Source organism: Peromyscus eremicus, chromosome 4 (assembly GCF_949786415.1).
Source record: "Peromyscus eremicus chromosome 4, PerEre_H2_v1, whole genome shotgun sequence".
NCBI classification, from domain to species: Eukaryota; Metazoa; Chordata; class Mammalia; order Rodentia; family Cricetidae; genus Peromyscus; species Peromyscus eremicus.
The window spans coordinates 116,692,166-116,709,819 of NC_081419.1; the positions used below are offsets into that span (position 1 = coordinate 116,692,166).

The following is a 17,654-nucleotide window of genomic DNA, read 5'->3' on the forward strand; positions in this document are numbered from 1 at the left end:
AGATGAAAGATTATAAACCAAATGAGTCAACTGTAAAGTCTGAAAGTATACAGGAGGGCTGGGAACATAACTCAGATGGTAGAATGCTTGTCTAGTACACATGATGCCCTGGGTTCTAAGCCAGCACTACATAAACCAGGTGTGGTGACACATACCTGTAGGCCTGGCACTTGTGAGGCAAACAATGAGTTTTGAAAGTTCTAGGTGATCCTGGGCTACATAGAAAATTTGAGGTCAGTCTGGGCTGAATCCTTGTCTCAAAATAAGAGAAAAGAAAAAATAAAAAGGAATAAAGAGGCAGGCAGGAAAATAGAAGCTTCAATTTCAAGGCCATAATCAATGAGTAAAAGGAAGCCATGTTTGTGCACATGGGATTTACTGTGTGCCTTATCTGACCCTAATACAAAACAGAGATGCCTCTCCCACTACCTGCAGAATGTTCAAACCATGGCACTGATGCTCAGGGGACCCTCTCTTAGAACTCCCTAGGGGAATATGAAATTCCAACTTCATAAAGGAAGTACTCAAAATGTTTTTTGACGAATCCGTCAATGACCACACATCCCGTTTGCCTTGGGTATACTTATATTTTACTCTGAAGTTGACATCTAAGTTCTGTGTCTATGGTAGAAAGTGTATACAGTGTCACTAAGGTTTGCCTGGTCTGGATAGCCCAGTATCAACTAGCTACAGTAAACAGCTTACCCCCACCCTAGTCCCTAAGATGGGCTCAATTCATCACCAATTAGGAGACCCATTCCTTCTCATGGTGATGGGTGTACATAAGCACAGCCTGGCCCAGAAAGCACACACGATCTCCCTGGCCACAGAAACTGGCTAAGAAACCCACAGTCACTGAAAAGCCTGGGGGTTGCTGGGTATCAGAAGCTCAGATATAAGCTTCTGGACATAAGGCTGGAACTACTAGCCTTCACTTTGCCATTCTCAGGGCACTCAAGAGAAACACAAGGCCTGAAGGTAAAGTCAAACATCCCAAAACACAGAATTAAGAATAGTTCCAGACAACCAGATCCCTAGTCAAGCCATTCCTAAACCCCTCCCTATCACGTTGTTTCCTGTGAGCTTGTTAACAACCTACACTATTTAAGGCTGCTTGGAACCGAGTTTTCAGTTATTTCAGGTAAACAAACACACAAAACACTACCTGATAAGATAAAATGTCTTATAAGAGAGTCCATGTTGCATATGCATCAAGCTATGTATTTTAATAAATTTTCATATGCATGTTTTTTATCTGCCCAATTAGGTATTATTGGCAGCCTAGTTTTACATCAGAGAATGACTCTCTAAAGTGGTCCAATAGCCTGAATGCTATCAACCCAATGCTGGCTGTGTGAGACGCCTTCTCAGCACTTTCAAAGTCAGTTCATGTGACAGGAACTACCACTACCTGCATCTTACCATGACAGTATGGGAAACAGAGGGTCAAGGCAGCCAAGGCAAGCAAAATAGTAAACAGCGGGTCCAGGGTAAAGGTTATCAGTCTAGGAAGACAAAGGATCTTCTTGCTCCCAAGTTCCACGTGACTCCACTGCCATCACCCTACTTCAAACTCACAGCTCTCAGAAATTTTCTCAGATGAGTTAAATGTGCACTGAGATGATTGGGACAATAAACTTATCTGTGCTGTGTACTCCCTGTTCCTGAAGCTTCTTTGCCATAATTTAGCACCCAGTGAGTACAGGTGTACATAAAGCACACTTCCATATGACCAAGTAATCTTTTCCTCCCTGACTATGACAATAAATATGTAGTAAGAGCCTACCAGCACACATGCTTAATTGCAAAAGATCAAAAGAAAAGGCCTTTATATATTCAAAATAATTTATCACAGTACCAACATTTAACAAGGTGTGTTTGACTTATTCTTGGCCTTTTGCTCCAGAAATGTTATTCAAAAGCATGAACCAGCCTACACCCAGAAAGCATTTATTTGGTAGCAGCTCCTGTAAAGTGAGAGAGCTGCCATGGAAAACATGGTCAGCCTGGCATTCTTAACATCAGAGCTTGTCCCCGACAGAGCGAGGTGCTTCCTCTGACCCTGCCAAGCACGTCACAGTGCCACCAACCACCTCCCTATTAATTATCAAGTCCTGGTTGCAGAGAACAATGAACTTGGTTTATTACTTTGCCTTTCGTCTTAAAGAACAGCTTCAAGAGCAGACGTTTAGGAATGGGAGAACACAGTCTGGTGGAAATTAACAGCCTGAGTGGAACCTTAATGAGAGGCTGAAAAATTAACAACTGCACACTGCAGAAGTGCAGAATTCTCTCACTTGCTTTAAGATCAGGGAAGAGCCAATGGGACAAAAATGTGTGAACACATTTTCAAAGGACAAAGTGCTTTGTTCATGGGAGTACTGAGAGCGATTTTCATCAGAGAGGCACAAGGTCATCTTCACTGGTGTATGGAAGAAACAAACAGATTGTTTGTAAAAATCCTCTCTCACATCATCTTTATCGCATGCCCTCCACCCCACCCCCACCCTTATGTCCTTTCTCCCTTCAATTCTCCCTACTATCAACGCCAGGAGCACACACAGTTTCAGACCTGTGGGGCTGCCTGGAAGGCAAAGAGATGAGGAAAATAGATTGGAAAAATGCTAATGGAAGATTGTTAAGCAAGAAATACTGCTTGTCCTGAGCCTATAGACTTAGGTAACCTGCTCATAGTTAACTCTGGTTTCAGCCACATAGAAGCTCTAGTCAAAGAGACACTGGCAAATAAGATGCTTGAACATTCTTGTTGCTTATAATAATAACGACCCTGAGATCACCTTATTAATAGCTAATATATTGGTAGGAAGATATAAAGCCAAACCAGCCCCAACCGACCTGGAGCCAACTACCAACCATGAGGATTAAGCCATCTCCAACCCATTACACCACACACCAGAGCAAGACAGAAGGCACTAAAAGTCCATGGTGTAAGCCTGGGCCATGGAATCACAGGAAATAACAACTGTCTGGATAAGCTAGGAGGATGTAGCCAAAGTTCTCAAGCTTGTCCATAAGTATCTTAGAAATAAAAGAACACAACCAAGTCCAGCAATTTTTTACTGCTAGAAGAGTACTAGCACACTAAAATTTATGGTAGAAACATAACAAAATAACAGTCCCAAACCTCAAAGAGTTTATAATCTAACAGAATGAAAACATACAGGTAACTACCATGTACCATGATAGATTAGACATCATTCCTTTGCATCTCCATAAGCTTCCCCAGTAACAGTATATCCATGTGAACCTTAGGTCTACCTATTCATTCAATGTCCACACCTAAGTACTCCAAACAGAAACTGTTTCTAGACAAGTGCATACATGTTCATAAAGCGATTTCTATGTGTCAAGGGCTTTTCAAAGAGGAGAGGAGAGAGGAGGCAAAGAGAACAGACACACATAAGCCTCTACAAATTATTTAACATAAACCATCCTTTAAAAAATTCTATTGAAATTAAAAAGTAAGATTTGCTGCTCTTACAGTGTGAGGTCCCAACCTGTGTGGGAGCAGAACCACTATGTTTTACCAACAAATGTACTTTAGACTGGATTCGGTAGAAATCAGAGGATGAGGTAAGACAATCCAAGATGAAGGGAACTGTACAAAGAAATATCCAAAAGCAGAGAGGAAAATTTTCATCTCTAGATATAATAATCCCTTCAAGGGCAGAGACTTATTGTTTTGCTCTGAGGATGTGCCCTCTGCCTAGAACCATGTCACGGTAGGATTTTCTCAACAACTGGGAGCTCAATGAAGGAAGAAAGAAGAGATAAACAGATGAAAGATGGGAAGGATAAACTGAGGAAAGCTGAGGACCCACGATGAGGATGCTTTCAAAAGCTATTTAGCAATATAGGCAGCAGCCCAGGTATAAAAATATCAGCATACCAAGAGGGTAATCATTCATTAGTTTCTATCCCTAATATGAATTCTTTGAAAAATTTGAAAATAGTTTTTTAAGGTACAAAAATTAAACTCACAAAAAAAAAAAAAAAAATGAATCAAGATTCAAAAGGAGTGACCTGAACATGACCAGCACCAATAAACAGGTACTGAGTTGGGCTGACTATGTTTTTCCAGTGAAAATCACAGGAGGAAGAACCACGATGGTTGAAATGCCCACCATGGCCAATCCTGGATAAACGTGGATGATCACAGTACTGTCCATGTAGTGAAATGATCAATATAGTCATGTCCTGTACAGCGGTGCTTCAATCAATGGTCACATGGTGGTTCCATTAGAATATCACCTAGTGATGCTGTAGACATCTTAGTTTGTGCTATGATGCTAACACTAGATGAAATTACCTGATAATATACCTCTCAGAATGTGTTTCCTCCATTATGAAATGTACAATCGCACTCATATTTTTCAAACTGCAGAAATAAACTATAACTGATATGAACCTGGCCATCAGGGACTTTAGAGTGCTTTCCTTGGTCTGCCTTTGCACAGCCACAATACTGTGCCCATTGCCCATGGTTGTCTGGAGCCATACATGAAGCAGCTGCTTAGAACCCCTGGGTCCACTTTCTGGCTGGCACATTACAAATCAGGCTAGAGTTTTGAATCATGGAATGGCTAAAAACAACTCTTGATAAGGAAGACTATACTCTATGGCTGCAAGTAATGTCTCAAGAACTGGGGTAAGTTGATGACCATAAATAAAATCTTATCCCAGATCTGCCCTCTGCTTTAATGGTTTAATTCTTATACCAAAAATATGGAAGATACCACCAAAAACAAAGGGAAAAGTATCTTCTCCACACTTGGTGTAGGTTCTCCAGAAAGCAGAGGATCCAGTGGCCTGGCCAGGGAGACCCAAAGAACTGCAGGGAACTCATTTCACAAACCTACTCCATCACAGGCCTGCTGAGCAATGGCCCCATTATTAGTCTGCTCCAAATCCACACCCTCTCCAGTTCATGCAAGGAAACTGCAGAGAGCAAAGGAAAAACTCTTTACAGATTGCTGTAATCTTGCAGAGACAAACAGCTCAGCTGACTCACTCTGTCATAAAACAGAAGTAGCATGCTTCTCTTCGGAATTTAAACTCAGAAAATCTTCATCCAGGAAAAGATCCTGTTCGCATTTTATTATATTCCCTGTTACTTAAGAAGCTCTGAAAGAGTAAAGGACCCCTCCATCTATGTGTTCTCTCTCCATCCTAGCCATGAACTCCTGGCCCAAAACTTCTGTAGTCCCCAGAGAAGGATTAACAAGCCACCAGCACAATTCAAAATTAAATTATTTGCATTCTTATCTCATCATCATGTGGGTTCGAATATGCCCCAGCCACTATATTCAGCAGAGCAAACACCAACTGGGTATAAGGTACACACAATAAAAACCTGAAAAAAATCTTCAAGTTACTTTCATGCAATTAGTACACTTATCATGGCAACTGCTAGTGTGGGGGTCTGTGTGAGAGCAGCCTGCTTATTCTCTGACACAGCTGGAAGCCCTGTGTGGGGCAGTTGAAAACACAAAATCCAGCCAGACACTGGAGTGATCAAAGACTATGTCTACAGCAAGAGAAATGTGCAGTCTGTAGAAAAGCAAGAATAACTCAAGCTGGAAGGACTCAACCAGGAGTACCACCTGGCTCTAGGTCCCCGGCTACAGCGTGGCTCCAGACACACACACAGGCCATGATCCCTCTGCCATACCATCTGTCATACAGCTGCCAGCTTTGCACTGCAGTCCAACTGTCTGCCATTATTTTGAAGCACAGAGCTCAAGGAGCTCCTTGGAAGTCAGAGAACATACCTTGGGCATTTTTTTCTTTAGCTGGCTATAAAACTCTGGGACAGAGAAACAACCATGTGCAAAACCGATAAACCAAAAAGCAGCAGAGATGGAGGTGGGGGTGTGGGGATGAAGAAAGAATTCTCTAATTCCACTTTCAGATGAAAGCTTGAAAAATTCGTCAGCCCGAAAACACCTGGGATTTGCAGTGTACCAGACCAGAAGGTGCATCCAGGGGTTCTGGTATGACTCCAAACACCATGCAATGGACACTGTAGTGTGGCTGTGCAAAAGGAGAACCAAGGCAAGCACTCGAAAGCTCCTGATGGCTAGGCTTGCAGAAGCTGGACTCATCAGAAGAGGCAGCCCAGGTGCAGATAAATTCGGCCAACATGCAACCACATGCCGACAGCATTCTAAAGGGGACCAGAAAGACGGGCTTCAAAAGAAAAGGAGAGGCCCCTGCCCTGAGAAGCTGCAGTGCACCAGAAACCAGGTACAAACACACTTGGTCACCAGACAACGCCAACCACGGAACAGAAGCTACTTCGCTGCTTAAACCCAAGGGACTTGGATACAGGCACTGGTCACTCAGTTGTGACTGGTTACTGTTAGCTGTAAGAGAGTTGCTGGAAAGCCACCAGGAATGGCGAAGTCACCCACAGGCAACAGGAACCCAACACTACCACAAGAGGAGGGCAGAGAGGAGGGAGTATTTCTAGAGGCAGTGTTACCAAAGACCTCAGATTTCACTATTCCCCAGCAAGGAAAGTCACAGGCTGGATACACAAAGAAGGGAACAAAGTTGTTCCTTGCTTCTGAGCATTCAAGAGCTGAGACTGTGCTGAGACGCAGGGAAGTTCAACATTCAAGGAACCTTCACCCAACATTGACTTCAATGCTAATGTCTATATGAGAGGGCAGAGCCCCGCATTCCTGAACCCGCTCCCCATGAGGTCTATTGATAAATTACCCTGGAGTCTCCCATCTGGAACAGGAAGGCAAGCATGCAGCACTGTATGCAGGGGTAGCTTCATGCACACTGATCAACTTATGGGACACACTGTAGAAATGCAGGAGAGGATCATAAAAACTACATAAGTACATGTACATATCTGAGGAATAGCAACCAATTCCCGTGGAAGATTTTCAAAATAAGCATTTGAGCAGTGCTCTCCACCCCAGCCTGGAGGCAAAAGGAGATCAAGAGAGCCCTTAAGGCACCCAGTGAGGCCAGAGGATGAGCACAGACAGACCTAAGGTACAAACAAGAAGGGAGGACAGGAAACTGCCCCCGCCTTTCTCATAACCTTTAATAACACATTCTCATCTGAAAAGTCATGAAAAATAAAGATAATTAGATGAATGTAAAGTGGGATGACAATCAGAGGAGGATTTGGCTTCAAAGCCCAGAATCACTTTGGGGGGCTGTTATGAAAAGTTTTGGACATTTTACTATTGTGATTTTGCAGAACGGTCAAAAACTAGTTACCTTGCTCATCATACAAGGCCCTAGTGCATTCCCCCAGTGCCAATACACATCTCACACACACACACACACACACACACACACACACACACACACACACACACACACACAGAAAGTACAGAGGGGAGATACCACAGCAGCAGTAGCAGGAGATGATGTTTAAGTCTTACAACTTTTTGCTGTTGTGCCTCCGGTCCTACCAGGTACCACTTCCGCTAATAACTTTCAAAGTGTTTACTAGACATGACTTCTCTTATTTTTTAAACATGGCACACTTTAACTGCATCTTTGCAAACTTCCAGAGGAAAGTTACACCACACCATATCATGGAAGGTCAAAAGGCCTGGCCTTTAGAGATCGCTACCGTGCCACTCAGAGGGGTCTAAACTTCAGGAACAAATACATGTGCCTCCTGACAGTGTTTATTCTAACATGACTATTCCAAGATGTGAATGAAACCTCTGCTCAGTTTCATGCACCATTGTCTCTTGACAAAGGCAGGCTGCAATGTAGCTCAATGGTAGGACATTTGCCTAGCATGTCTAAAACTCTGGGTTGAATCCAGGGCACTATTAAAATAAATAAGTGAATAAATAAATTCTGAACAAAGGAAACACTGCAGGAGCATGGTTCCTAAAACAGCATGCCTTTCTCCTTGGGACAGAAGGAGATGGAAGAAGATCTGGAAGCCAAAGCCCTCACCTAACACTGACATTTGGGCTCCTGAAAAAAAGTCCCCAGGACCATCAACCCCAGTGCATCGAAGCTGAGCACCGTCTCTAGCTCAAGGTGTCTTCATAACCCCGGAGTGGGGCAGGCAAACTCCCTGACATAAATAGAAGTGGACACAGTATATTGCTGAGCCTGGCTCGTGCCACTGTTGTCAGATGAGGGCTCAGTGGCTAATTCAGGCCTTCAAGTCTACCCCCACAAACCATTAACCACATGCCATCTTACATACAGGAGATCCAACTTCATTTCATGCACTGCTGACACATTTAGCTGAGTCCTGTTGAGCTTGGCCAGCCAACATTACATGGAGCTTCCTTTTCCCTAGGGCACTTCACTAGACCTAAGAAGCAACTGGGTGCCATCAAAGCACAAAGCTCAAACTCAACTCCAAACCCAGTGCAGTGTGGGTCTTTTACCCATCAAGTGAGCCAAAATAAAAACAAGGAAGCTCTTAGTTTTCAGCACAAAGCATAAAAAATGGAGACCAGAATTATCGATGCCCCTTCATAGTGAGTGCTGGCAGAAATACATATAACCATCATCTAGCCACAAAGACATGGAGAATTGGATGGGAAATCAGCAGTTTAGAAATGCCTGTAATCGCCGGGCGGTGGTGGTGCACGCCTTTAATCCCAGCACTTGGGAGGCAGAGCCAGGCGGATCTCTGTGAGTTCGAGGCCAGCCTGGGCTACCAAGTGAGTCCCAGGAAAGGCGCAAAGCTACACAGAGAAACCCTGTCTCGAAAAACCAAAAAAAAAAAAAAAAAAAAAAAAGAAAGAAATGCCTGTAATCGAACCAAGCTATATAAATGTACTCTATAATGTTGTCATGAAAACCATTTTTGTTCTTAATGTATTGCTTTTATGTTGACCTTAACAAAATTAGAAACACAAAGTGTATGCCCTTGAATAATAGGATTTTAAATGTACTTAGCACAAGTAAAAGCATATATATGAAATATCATGGTAACCTGTGCATATTAAAATTCTCAGCTGTGATATCCAATAGCCATCACCCATTACCTGAGAAACTAACCACAGGCTTATAGGCACAGTTCCCAATCAGCTTCATTGATCTTACCTTAAGCACAGCATGTAACAGCCATACTTCAGAAAAGAGAGAAAGTTACCTACTTAAGCCAGTAGAGTAAGATTAAAACACTTTTCACAGCCCTTACTTTCAAAATATTTTGGGTTTCATTCCACTTGTTTGTCCATTCCTTGGTCAATTCTTGAACCTAGAAACACAAACAAATATATAATGATTTTATTAAAAATTTACATAATTTGTATCTAGAACAGTTTCTAAATGTATAGACCCTATGGAACGATGAACTGCACACATGTGTGTATGAGTGTCTACAATAATATATACACTTTAATTTAGCTATCTCTACTCTTTGAAAGAACCACCACCAAATAAAAACAAACAGCTGGTCTCATCAACAACCTACATTGCAGCAAAGGACAGAGACAGAAACCTGTCAAATGATAGCTTTCAGACCTCTTTTCCATGGTGGACTTAGAGAAGCTGCTTCTTTGGGTTATTAACCACCTTCAACTTCAAGGATGGCAACAGCACATTAAGTGTGTTTACTTTTCCTGGCCATACTTTAAGAAATAGCCATTTACTTTCTTTTCTAATTGGATGTGGTGATTAAATCACCTTGGATGCTGCAGTTTTCTTTTAGGAGATAATGCTTTTCTAGCTAATTAATGGGGTTTATAAATCTCATTCTACCTTTGGGTAAAGGAGGAAAAGATGCTTCTTTATTTGACTCTTTCAGACACAGCAAAATTCTATTGATAAAAGCCAGTTTGTTTTCAGTGGACTGTGACTTAGGGAAGGGAAGGGCCTGACAGCTGAGTGCACACAGTTGGTGAGAGCTTCTCAAAGCTAATCAAGTTTTCAGCTAGTTCCAGAAATGCTTTAAGATGATCCTTATGATTAATTCACTAAGAAGCAAAAAAAGTGATCGCTAAATCAAAAGGCCAGGAAAAAGTGGAATGAAATATGCTCTGTGGAAAAGAAGACAGGTAGAACTAGAAGAGTGGTCCAGGAAGGGGACAGCCGACCTCTCAGAGTTCACTACTTCGGTCAGCTGATGGCCTCCCAACTCCCTCAGCAGAACAATCTCCCCTAAGCCTCCTCACCCAGAGCCCCCATCATGTAAGGCACCTGCTGAACCCCCTCCTAAGGGAAAGGCACACTCCATGTGCCTCGAAGAACAGAAATCTTGACTAAACAAAGTGTGTTGTGACAAGGAAGAGGAGATCTGTAGTGATCTCCAACCCAGAGGAAAATAAACCTACCTGACTTACAGTCAGTGGTCATTCACTTACTGAAGTTACCCCATATAACCATGGGGTTCCAAGTAAATGTTTCTTCTTTCACTAGCTATTTGCACTGAAGTCTGTCTTCTTTGTGAATAAAGCAAACAGGAGTGAAGAGACACCCCCATCACTCCCTTCCCGCCTCCATGCTTTGATAAGGCTGTGGCGACAGTCAGAAACCACTCATACCCAAGGACCCTTCAAAGGAGACAGCAGGGAGTCATGTGGCCACTGGAGTGTTGTGTTCTAAAACATCTTTCAGAAGGGGATATTCTTATATCTTTTCTCTCTTCAGAGGGGGGAAAGAGTAGCATGTTGAATTTTCTAATTTATACTATCCAATGAGTAGACTTTCATTGGCAGGCAATTTATCTGAGAAGAGCAGATGAAACGTGCCTTACACCACTATATGTGTCCTTACTGAAGAAAGGTGAGCCAATCAATAACCAGAGACCCACAACTGGACAATGTGCAAAGTGGAAGATTTTGAGACACTCAGGCTAAGCGGAATGTCTGCATCAAACCGTCCTCCTCAAGGGTCAGGAACAATTAGAAAAGGAGCTGTTAACATTTTAAGAGCCAGAGGGGATGAAGGGCATCAAGGAAACAGTGTCTTCCAGATAAAACAGGACTAATGCACTTATGAACTGAACTCACAGACACTGTGGCAGCAGGCACAGGGCCTGCACAGGTTCAAGTCAAACAGAGTCCCAGTGCTAAGAGAGGGAAGTAGGCATGTGATCCTATCCCTAGCCAAGAAGCTATCTGCAAATGACACCTATTTGTAAAAGAAAATGTAGTATTCTCTGATGGAGTCTCTCACTGGGTATATTAACCACACTTAAGGGCAGGCCCCATGTCCAGCAGTAGATGGCCAACCCCAAACAAACTCAATGGTACTTTTTTAGACTTTCTATCTCTTACTGCTTTGTTTAGACACTTTTGTCTTGTCATTTGCTTATATATTATGGTTTCCTATTTTTTTTATTTCTGTGGAGTTTTATGTGTGTGTTTCTTTGTCTTTTTGTTTGTTTTGTTTTGTTTTTTGCCTGTTTGTCTCCTAAAGAGAGAAAGGGTTTGGAGTTGGGTGGGTAGGGAAGAACAACGGAGGATGTGGGAAGAGAAAGCATGATCAGCATATCTTGTATGAAAATATTTTTTTCAATAAAAAGTAATAAAAATCCATCCTTTTCAAATATGAGCAAATAACCTGAGCTTTCAAAAAGTTCTAAGTATTCCTTGGATTTATCACTATGTTTAAATCAAATGATCTCCATTAAAAACATGAACAGAATCCAATCACGGCTCCATCTGACAACGTGACTGAAGAGTAAGACAGGTGGCAAGCAACGAGGAAGGTCAGGACAGCTGAGGAAAAACGTAAGAGCGTGCTACGGATGAGATGGGCAGCCACCTCCTTCACGCATGAAGAGTGCAGTCTAATGAAGACGTCTCCTGCTTTCTGTCAACTTGCGGAGTACTCCTGAAACCTGCACTTGATAAACAACCACACCCAGACATTCCACTACACTTAGGATTTGAAGCAGTGAAATATAAAATTTCATGAGAAAAAAATGGGAATTGAGAAATGGAAGTCTTTCCTGACACTATTATCAGCTATTAGCCAACACAATTATCCTAGCAATTATGAACAAGTTCATAACTACGACTCAACTTGAATCTTCCACAGTGTGATTCTTGAGTTTTCACCATCAGACCATTTGTTTTCCTCTAGGGCTGTTTTAATCATTCAGCATCAGAAAAAAAAAAAAAAAAAAAAAAAAAAATGAACTCCTAAACTGATCTTATTGTCTCTTTCTCTTTTCCCAGAGGGCATTAAAAAAAATTAACATGATAAAACCAAGTCAGCCATGAAGCTTGCTTTTGAAAATGCAAGCCTGGATGTCAGCCCTCTGTCACCCACCCCCTACAGAGCATCCTCAGTAGGGTCCCTCACTGCTATTCCCTCCCTGTCTCTTAATTGGTCTCTGACCCAGAGTACTTGCAGTCCAGAGTGCTGACTATTCCACTGCAAAGTCAAGGGCTCCATGAAGATGAACAGCACTTGGCACTAAGTTATGGGGACCACTGTGGTCAAATGAATGTTAACTGGAGCCTCTTGTCACCTGCTTGGGTGGCCCCACTCTCTGACAGGAGGCCTGCCTGTGACCCTAACTGTGGCAAGTCATTAAGTGCCCCTCAAATCCTGTGTACTGACATGTGGATGTGCAATGCATAAAAAGCTAAGAAGAAGTATCATGGAACAGGTGTGGTAGTGCATACCTCTAAACCTAGCAGGAGGAGACCAAAACACCACGAGTTCAAGTGCAGCTGACAGTACATAGTGATATTCTGTCTTGAACACAAAAAACAGACTGTGGCCATGGGGTTTGGGTTAGAGGTAAGTGTAATGAAAAAAATGTGTCCCAACCAATGGGGAAGCACAAATGTTCCATTCAGTGGTAAAAGTCTGGTGACAGTCTCAAGTTGTAATAAACAAGGACTTAAAAAACAATGTTTAAGTTGAAATTAAAAAACAATGATAACTCAAACCATCACTTACTCTTGCTTCATTCTGGTGAAGTTTTTCCTCCATACTTAAGGCTGTAGGCGAATCTAGGAGAGCAATCTACAATTTAAATCATAAAGACATCAGAGTTAATAAACAGAAGTGATGCACATTTCTAGGATTTCCCCAAATTACCAAAACAGTTTCACCAAAAAATATTAAATGTTTCTAAAAAGTAATTTCTCACACATTCCCCTCAAAGTATTCTTTATCATTAGGTCTCTAATCCATGGAGTACATGTCTTAATACTGAAATCATGACCTCACAGTTGTAAACCTACATCTGCAATACAATCAGCAAAGGAAAAGCCATGGTAGCAGCATTTCACTCAAGTCAAACACATCTCAATCCCTACAGTTCTCAGAATGCATTTGTCTAATGGACAAAAAGAACAAAGTTCAAAAAGTAAAACACTCAAGTCTTGCTTAATAGTTCATCCACATTGAAACATACAAACAAAATTCACTTGTTTTCACTGTTGATGGCATCCAGTATATGGCCCAGCTATGCTGCAATCTATGTTTATTTCTTTATCCATGCTGCAGAAGGGTAAAATCTGAAGTCATAAACACCAAAATCAGGTAAGAACCTAGGACAAGTAGACAGCCTGGGGTTTCAGTTGCATGTCTAATAATTAAGCCTGGGCCTGAGCGGCAGGAGCATAAATGTCCTATTCAGTCTGCTGTTCTTGCTGCCAGAGATGTCACAGGAACAAACAGAAGGAGTTCAGCACAGGCAAGCATTCTTTCTCAATTTAATGGAACCATATTTTTATTGTGTTATCATAAGTGAAAATGGAATAAGCCAATTATCTTGATTATTGCTTTTTTAAAAACAATATATGAGGAACATTTTGTTTATATTTAAACAATACAAACCTTTTTATTTTCTTTTTAACGATTTTATTTCCATTGTTTGGTATTCACTGCATGAATATCCTGTAGTTGCTGTTGGTGCCTTCCTGACTGATGTAAATGCAGGTTTTTCTAATCATTTGCTTCCCCAGCAATGCTACAGTAACTATCCTTGTACCAACTGCCTATAGTATACATGACCAGATCAACAGACTAAATTTCCTCAAGGGGAACTCCTTAGGCATCATGCATGTGATTGTTCCTTACAGTACCAGCATGGTTTTCATTTCTATCTCTTTCTTAGGTCTTCTTAGGTTCAGTTAAGCATTCAATCTAGCAGAATGACTGTGAGCCATACTGGGACTCTGTGGTCAACAGAGGACATAGCTGCTCAGTGGGGAAGCACAAGTGTAGAACTCAGAGGCAAGAGCCTAGTGACAGTATCTAGAGTGCTCCTTCAGCTGTCCACATGCAGAGTGGAGATTCACATGGGCATGTATACTGCCCACCTTGGTTTTGAAATCCACAGGCCACAGCAGCCAAAGTCCAGTGGAAATACCAGAGGCACACCTTCCAGAGGCCTTCTGGGGGACATGCCCAGTTATAGGAGTCCCTTGTCTCAGGGGACCCAAAGGTATAGCTTCTCAGCTGCCATTTGAAGTTTATATATTGTCTATCTTAACCTGGATGAAATTCATCAATTAGGAGATGATTTTTATTATTGTAAGTGTTGCCTGGTTATACAGCTGGCATCCCACTTTTATCAGGTTTACAGATATGAAAGTTAAACTAAAACCTACCATTCTTTCCAAGATGCTGTGTAGTCAATGGTATTCATTGTATTGGATATTTTTCACATATTCAGGAAGCAATCTGAAACTATTTTTCTACAATCTGTGCTCACATTATTTCTTCCCTTTCCTGTTGGGATGTGATGCTTTTATTTGTAGTTGTTCTTGTCGTAGCAGAGAAAGTAGTGCTAGGCTACCTGAGCTGCAGCCTCCTTCCTCGTCTGAACTGTGTTGATTACAGCAGACGCCCATGATGTTATGTGCACCTGCTACATCCCCACTCAATTCTGCCTGCCTGCGCTCTCACAGAATGAGAGCATTCACTGTGACAAATGTGTGTGGCTCTGTCTCCTCTATTTCCAATTGTTTTGTGTTTTCCTTCAGGGAAGTTGATGTACTGTCTGATTTTAATTGTGAACTTCACTCTACTCATGACAAAGTAATCTTTTCTAGAGCTAAATGTATTACTCTTTATACATCAGTCTCCTCCTCTGCAAGTTAACTGATAGGACTCTGCCTATTCCTACAAGCATTATCTGCCTAAGCTTTACTCTGTGCTCGTCTCATACACACCTCTCTTAAAAGCCTCTACAAAGTTGTTCTACTGTTTACATTCTAACACCAGGCCTGGCTATAAAAGTGAGGAGTCCATTATACCTCCATCTTTTTGCCCCATTGTTTTCTTTGCTTCTTAAGTGTAATTGTTCATATTTTTTTATTAATTTACTCTTTCTCAAATACATTTGTGAAAGATTAGGGAGTTGAAATTTTTTTCTATAAAATGAAAAGTGGAAATATTTGTAAATTCAACAAAGCACTTGATAAGAGAATTCATCTAGAGGCCAACTTCACTCAAAATGTGCAAAGTGCAAAGTAAAAGCATTCTGCAATACGTATCCATCAAAATAGCTAATGACAAGTGGACAGCATGGAGTGTGGGCAAAGACTTGCAGAGACTAAACTGGTACTGACGTATGTTGATGGGGAAAGGGAAGGGCATAGCTACTTTAGAAACTGGTGCCACCTCCTGAAGTTATACATATGATATGTATACCTCTGACCACCAAGTCTTCTTAGGCATAAGCCCCACAGAAATACATCTGCATATGTACTAAAAGGCACTTAAAGGTCCACAACAAACATAATAACACCAAATAGGAAGCCCTCAAAAGGCAAATCAAAAAAACTGACAGACAGATGAACTAGGAAATGTTTGTGTAATAGAATACAAACAGAAATAAGAGTAAGTGGGTCCTCACCTACATGCAACAACATGGATGAACCTCATGAACACATTGGATCCAAATAATACACACTGCAAGATTCCATATACATAAAGAGCAAAAGCAAGCAGACCCAAAAGCTCTGCCTCAAATGGTCAGGAAAGTGGGTACCCCGAGAGGATGGGAGGGTGGGTTCTGGCTAGAGCACTAAGAGTGTCTCCTAGGAAATGGTGAAGCTCTAGTCTCAAGAGGAGTACAGGGAGATGGGTGACTTCTAAATCCATGCGACTATGTATACATGATGCAATTTTTCTGTACTTATATATAATCCTGTAAAAATTCTCTGTATACATTTACATACATCTATACACATATAGTTCTGTATAATAGAAGTAAATAGATATCAGAATCTTTCTGTTTTATCAAATTATATTTTTAAATGTTTGGCAGATGATCTCTGCAATGGCAATATACAAAATTACTAAAAATAAGAACTGATTTTTATTTAGCTTTGCTTAAATAAACAATTCTAAATATGGAAGTTAAATTAACACTCTCAAAGAACTACAGGAACGTTGAAATAGAATATTCTAGAAATAGAGGAATGTTCTCAGAAAGATTTACTCACAATTATTTTAGAGAGAGATTGAAAGGGGGATGGTGTGTGTGTGTGTGTGTGTGTGTGTGTGTGTGTGTGTGTTCGCGCGCGCATATCTGGGAAGTCAGAAGACAACTTTGAGTGTTGGTCCTCAGGCACCTTCCACCTTAGTTTAAAATCTGTGTCTCATAGGCCAGAATTTCACAATTTCACAATACAGGCAGGGCTACTGGTCCACAAGCTCCAGGGATCTGAGGGTCTCTATCCCGGGTCTCACCATGGCTAAGATGACAGGCATTTATCCCCTTGCCTGGCTCTATAGAAGCAAGTACTCACCAACCAGACTCTCTCTCCAGTCCCTTATTCAGAGATTTTTTAATGAGCATTTAAGATCATTTGTTTATTAATTATCATAAATTTAATTAGGTAGGACATCCTTTAACAACTCAAAGACTTATAGTTTCAGAATATTCCTTATCTTGAATTAGAGTCCCATGTTCACTATAATGTATATGTTAAATTTACCAAAAACACATTGTAAATAAACTTTGCATCTTCACTTCCAAAACAGTAACAAAATTACTCCTTAGTTATAGAAATGATATTAACTCATGAAAGAAATAAGGGGATAAACAAACACAACAACAGGCACACAACACAACCACAACCACATAAGGGCAAACACAAGGCAGGGCTGCGGAGATGGCTTGGTGGGTATGCTGGTAGTTTTATGTTAACTTGACACAAGCTTAAGTCGTCTGAGAGCAGGGAACCTTAATTAAGAAAATGTTTCCATAAGATGGGGCTATAGGCATTTTCTTAATTAGTGATTGATGGGGGTGCAGCCCATTGTGGCTGGTGCTATCCCTGGTCAGGTGGTCCTAGGTTTTATAGAAACCAGACTGTTACTGAATAAGTGAGTCTGCTGTTTGCCTTTCACCTGAAAAATAAAAAGGAGAGAGAGAGAAAGAAAGAAAGCAGGCTGAAAACACCACGGAGAGCAAGCCAGTAAGCAGCTCTCCTCCCTGGCCTCCCTGTCTGAGTTCCTGTCCTGATTTCCTTCAGTGATGAACAGTGATGTGGAAATATAAGTCAAATAAACCCTTTCCTCCCCAAGTTGCCCCAAGACACTGATGACAGTGTCTCATCACAGCAATAATAACCCTAGCTAAGACAGTGGGTAAAGGCACTTGCCACCAAACCTGATGATGGGAATTCAAGCCTAGGAACTCACATAAGGAAAGGAGAGAACCAAATTCTGAAAACTATCTTCTGACCCCCTTATGGGTACCA

The 17,654-nt window shown here is 41.4% G+C and overlaps 1 protein-coding gene across 2 annotated transcripts in view; it reads right to left on the minus strand.

Annotated features, from left to right (window-relative positions):
* Positions 1 to 17,654, minus strand: part of Kif16b (kinesin family member 16B) — a 279,683-nt gene that overhangs the window by 205,780 nt on the left and 56,249 nt on the right. For both annotated transcript variants that reach the window (XM_059261536.1, XM_059261535.1), the window contains exons 11-12: positions 12,889 to 12,954; positions 9,170 to 9,229 (exon numbers count right to left, since the gene is read on the minus strand). In XM_059261536.1, coding sequence (XP_059117519.1) covers positions 9,170 to 9,229; positions 12,889 to 12,954 — 126 coding nt within the window. The remainder of the gene's footprint in view (positions 1 to 9,169; positions 9,230 to 12,888; positions 12,955 to 17,654) is intronic.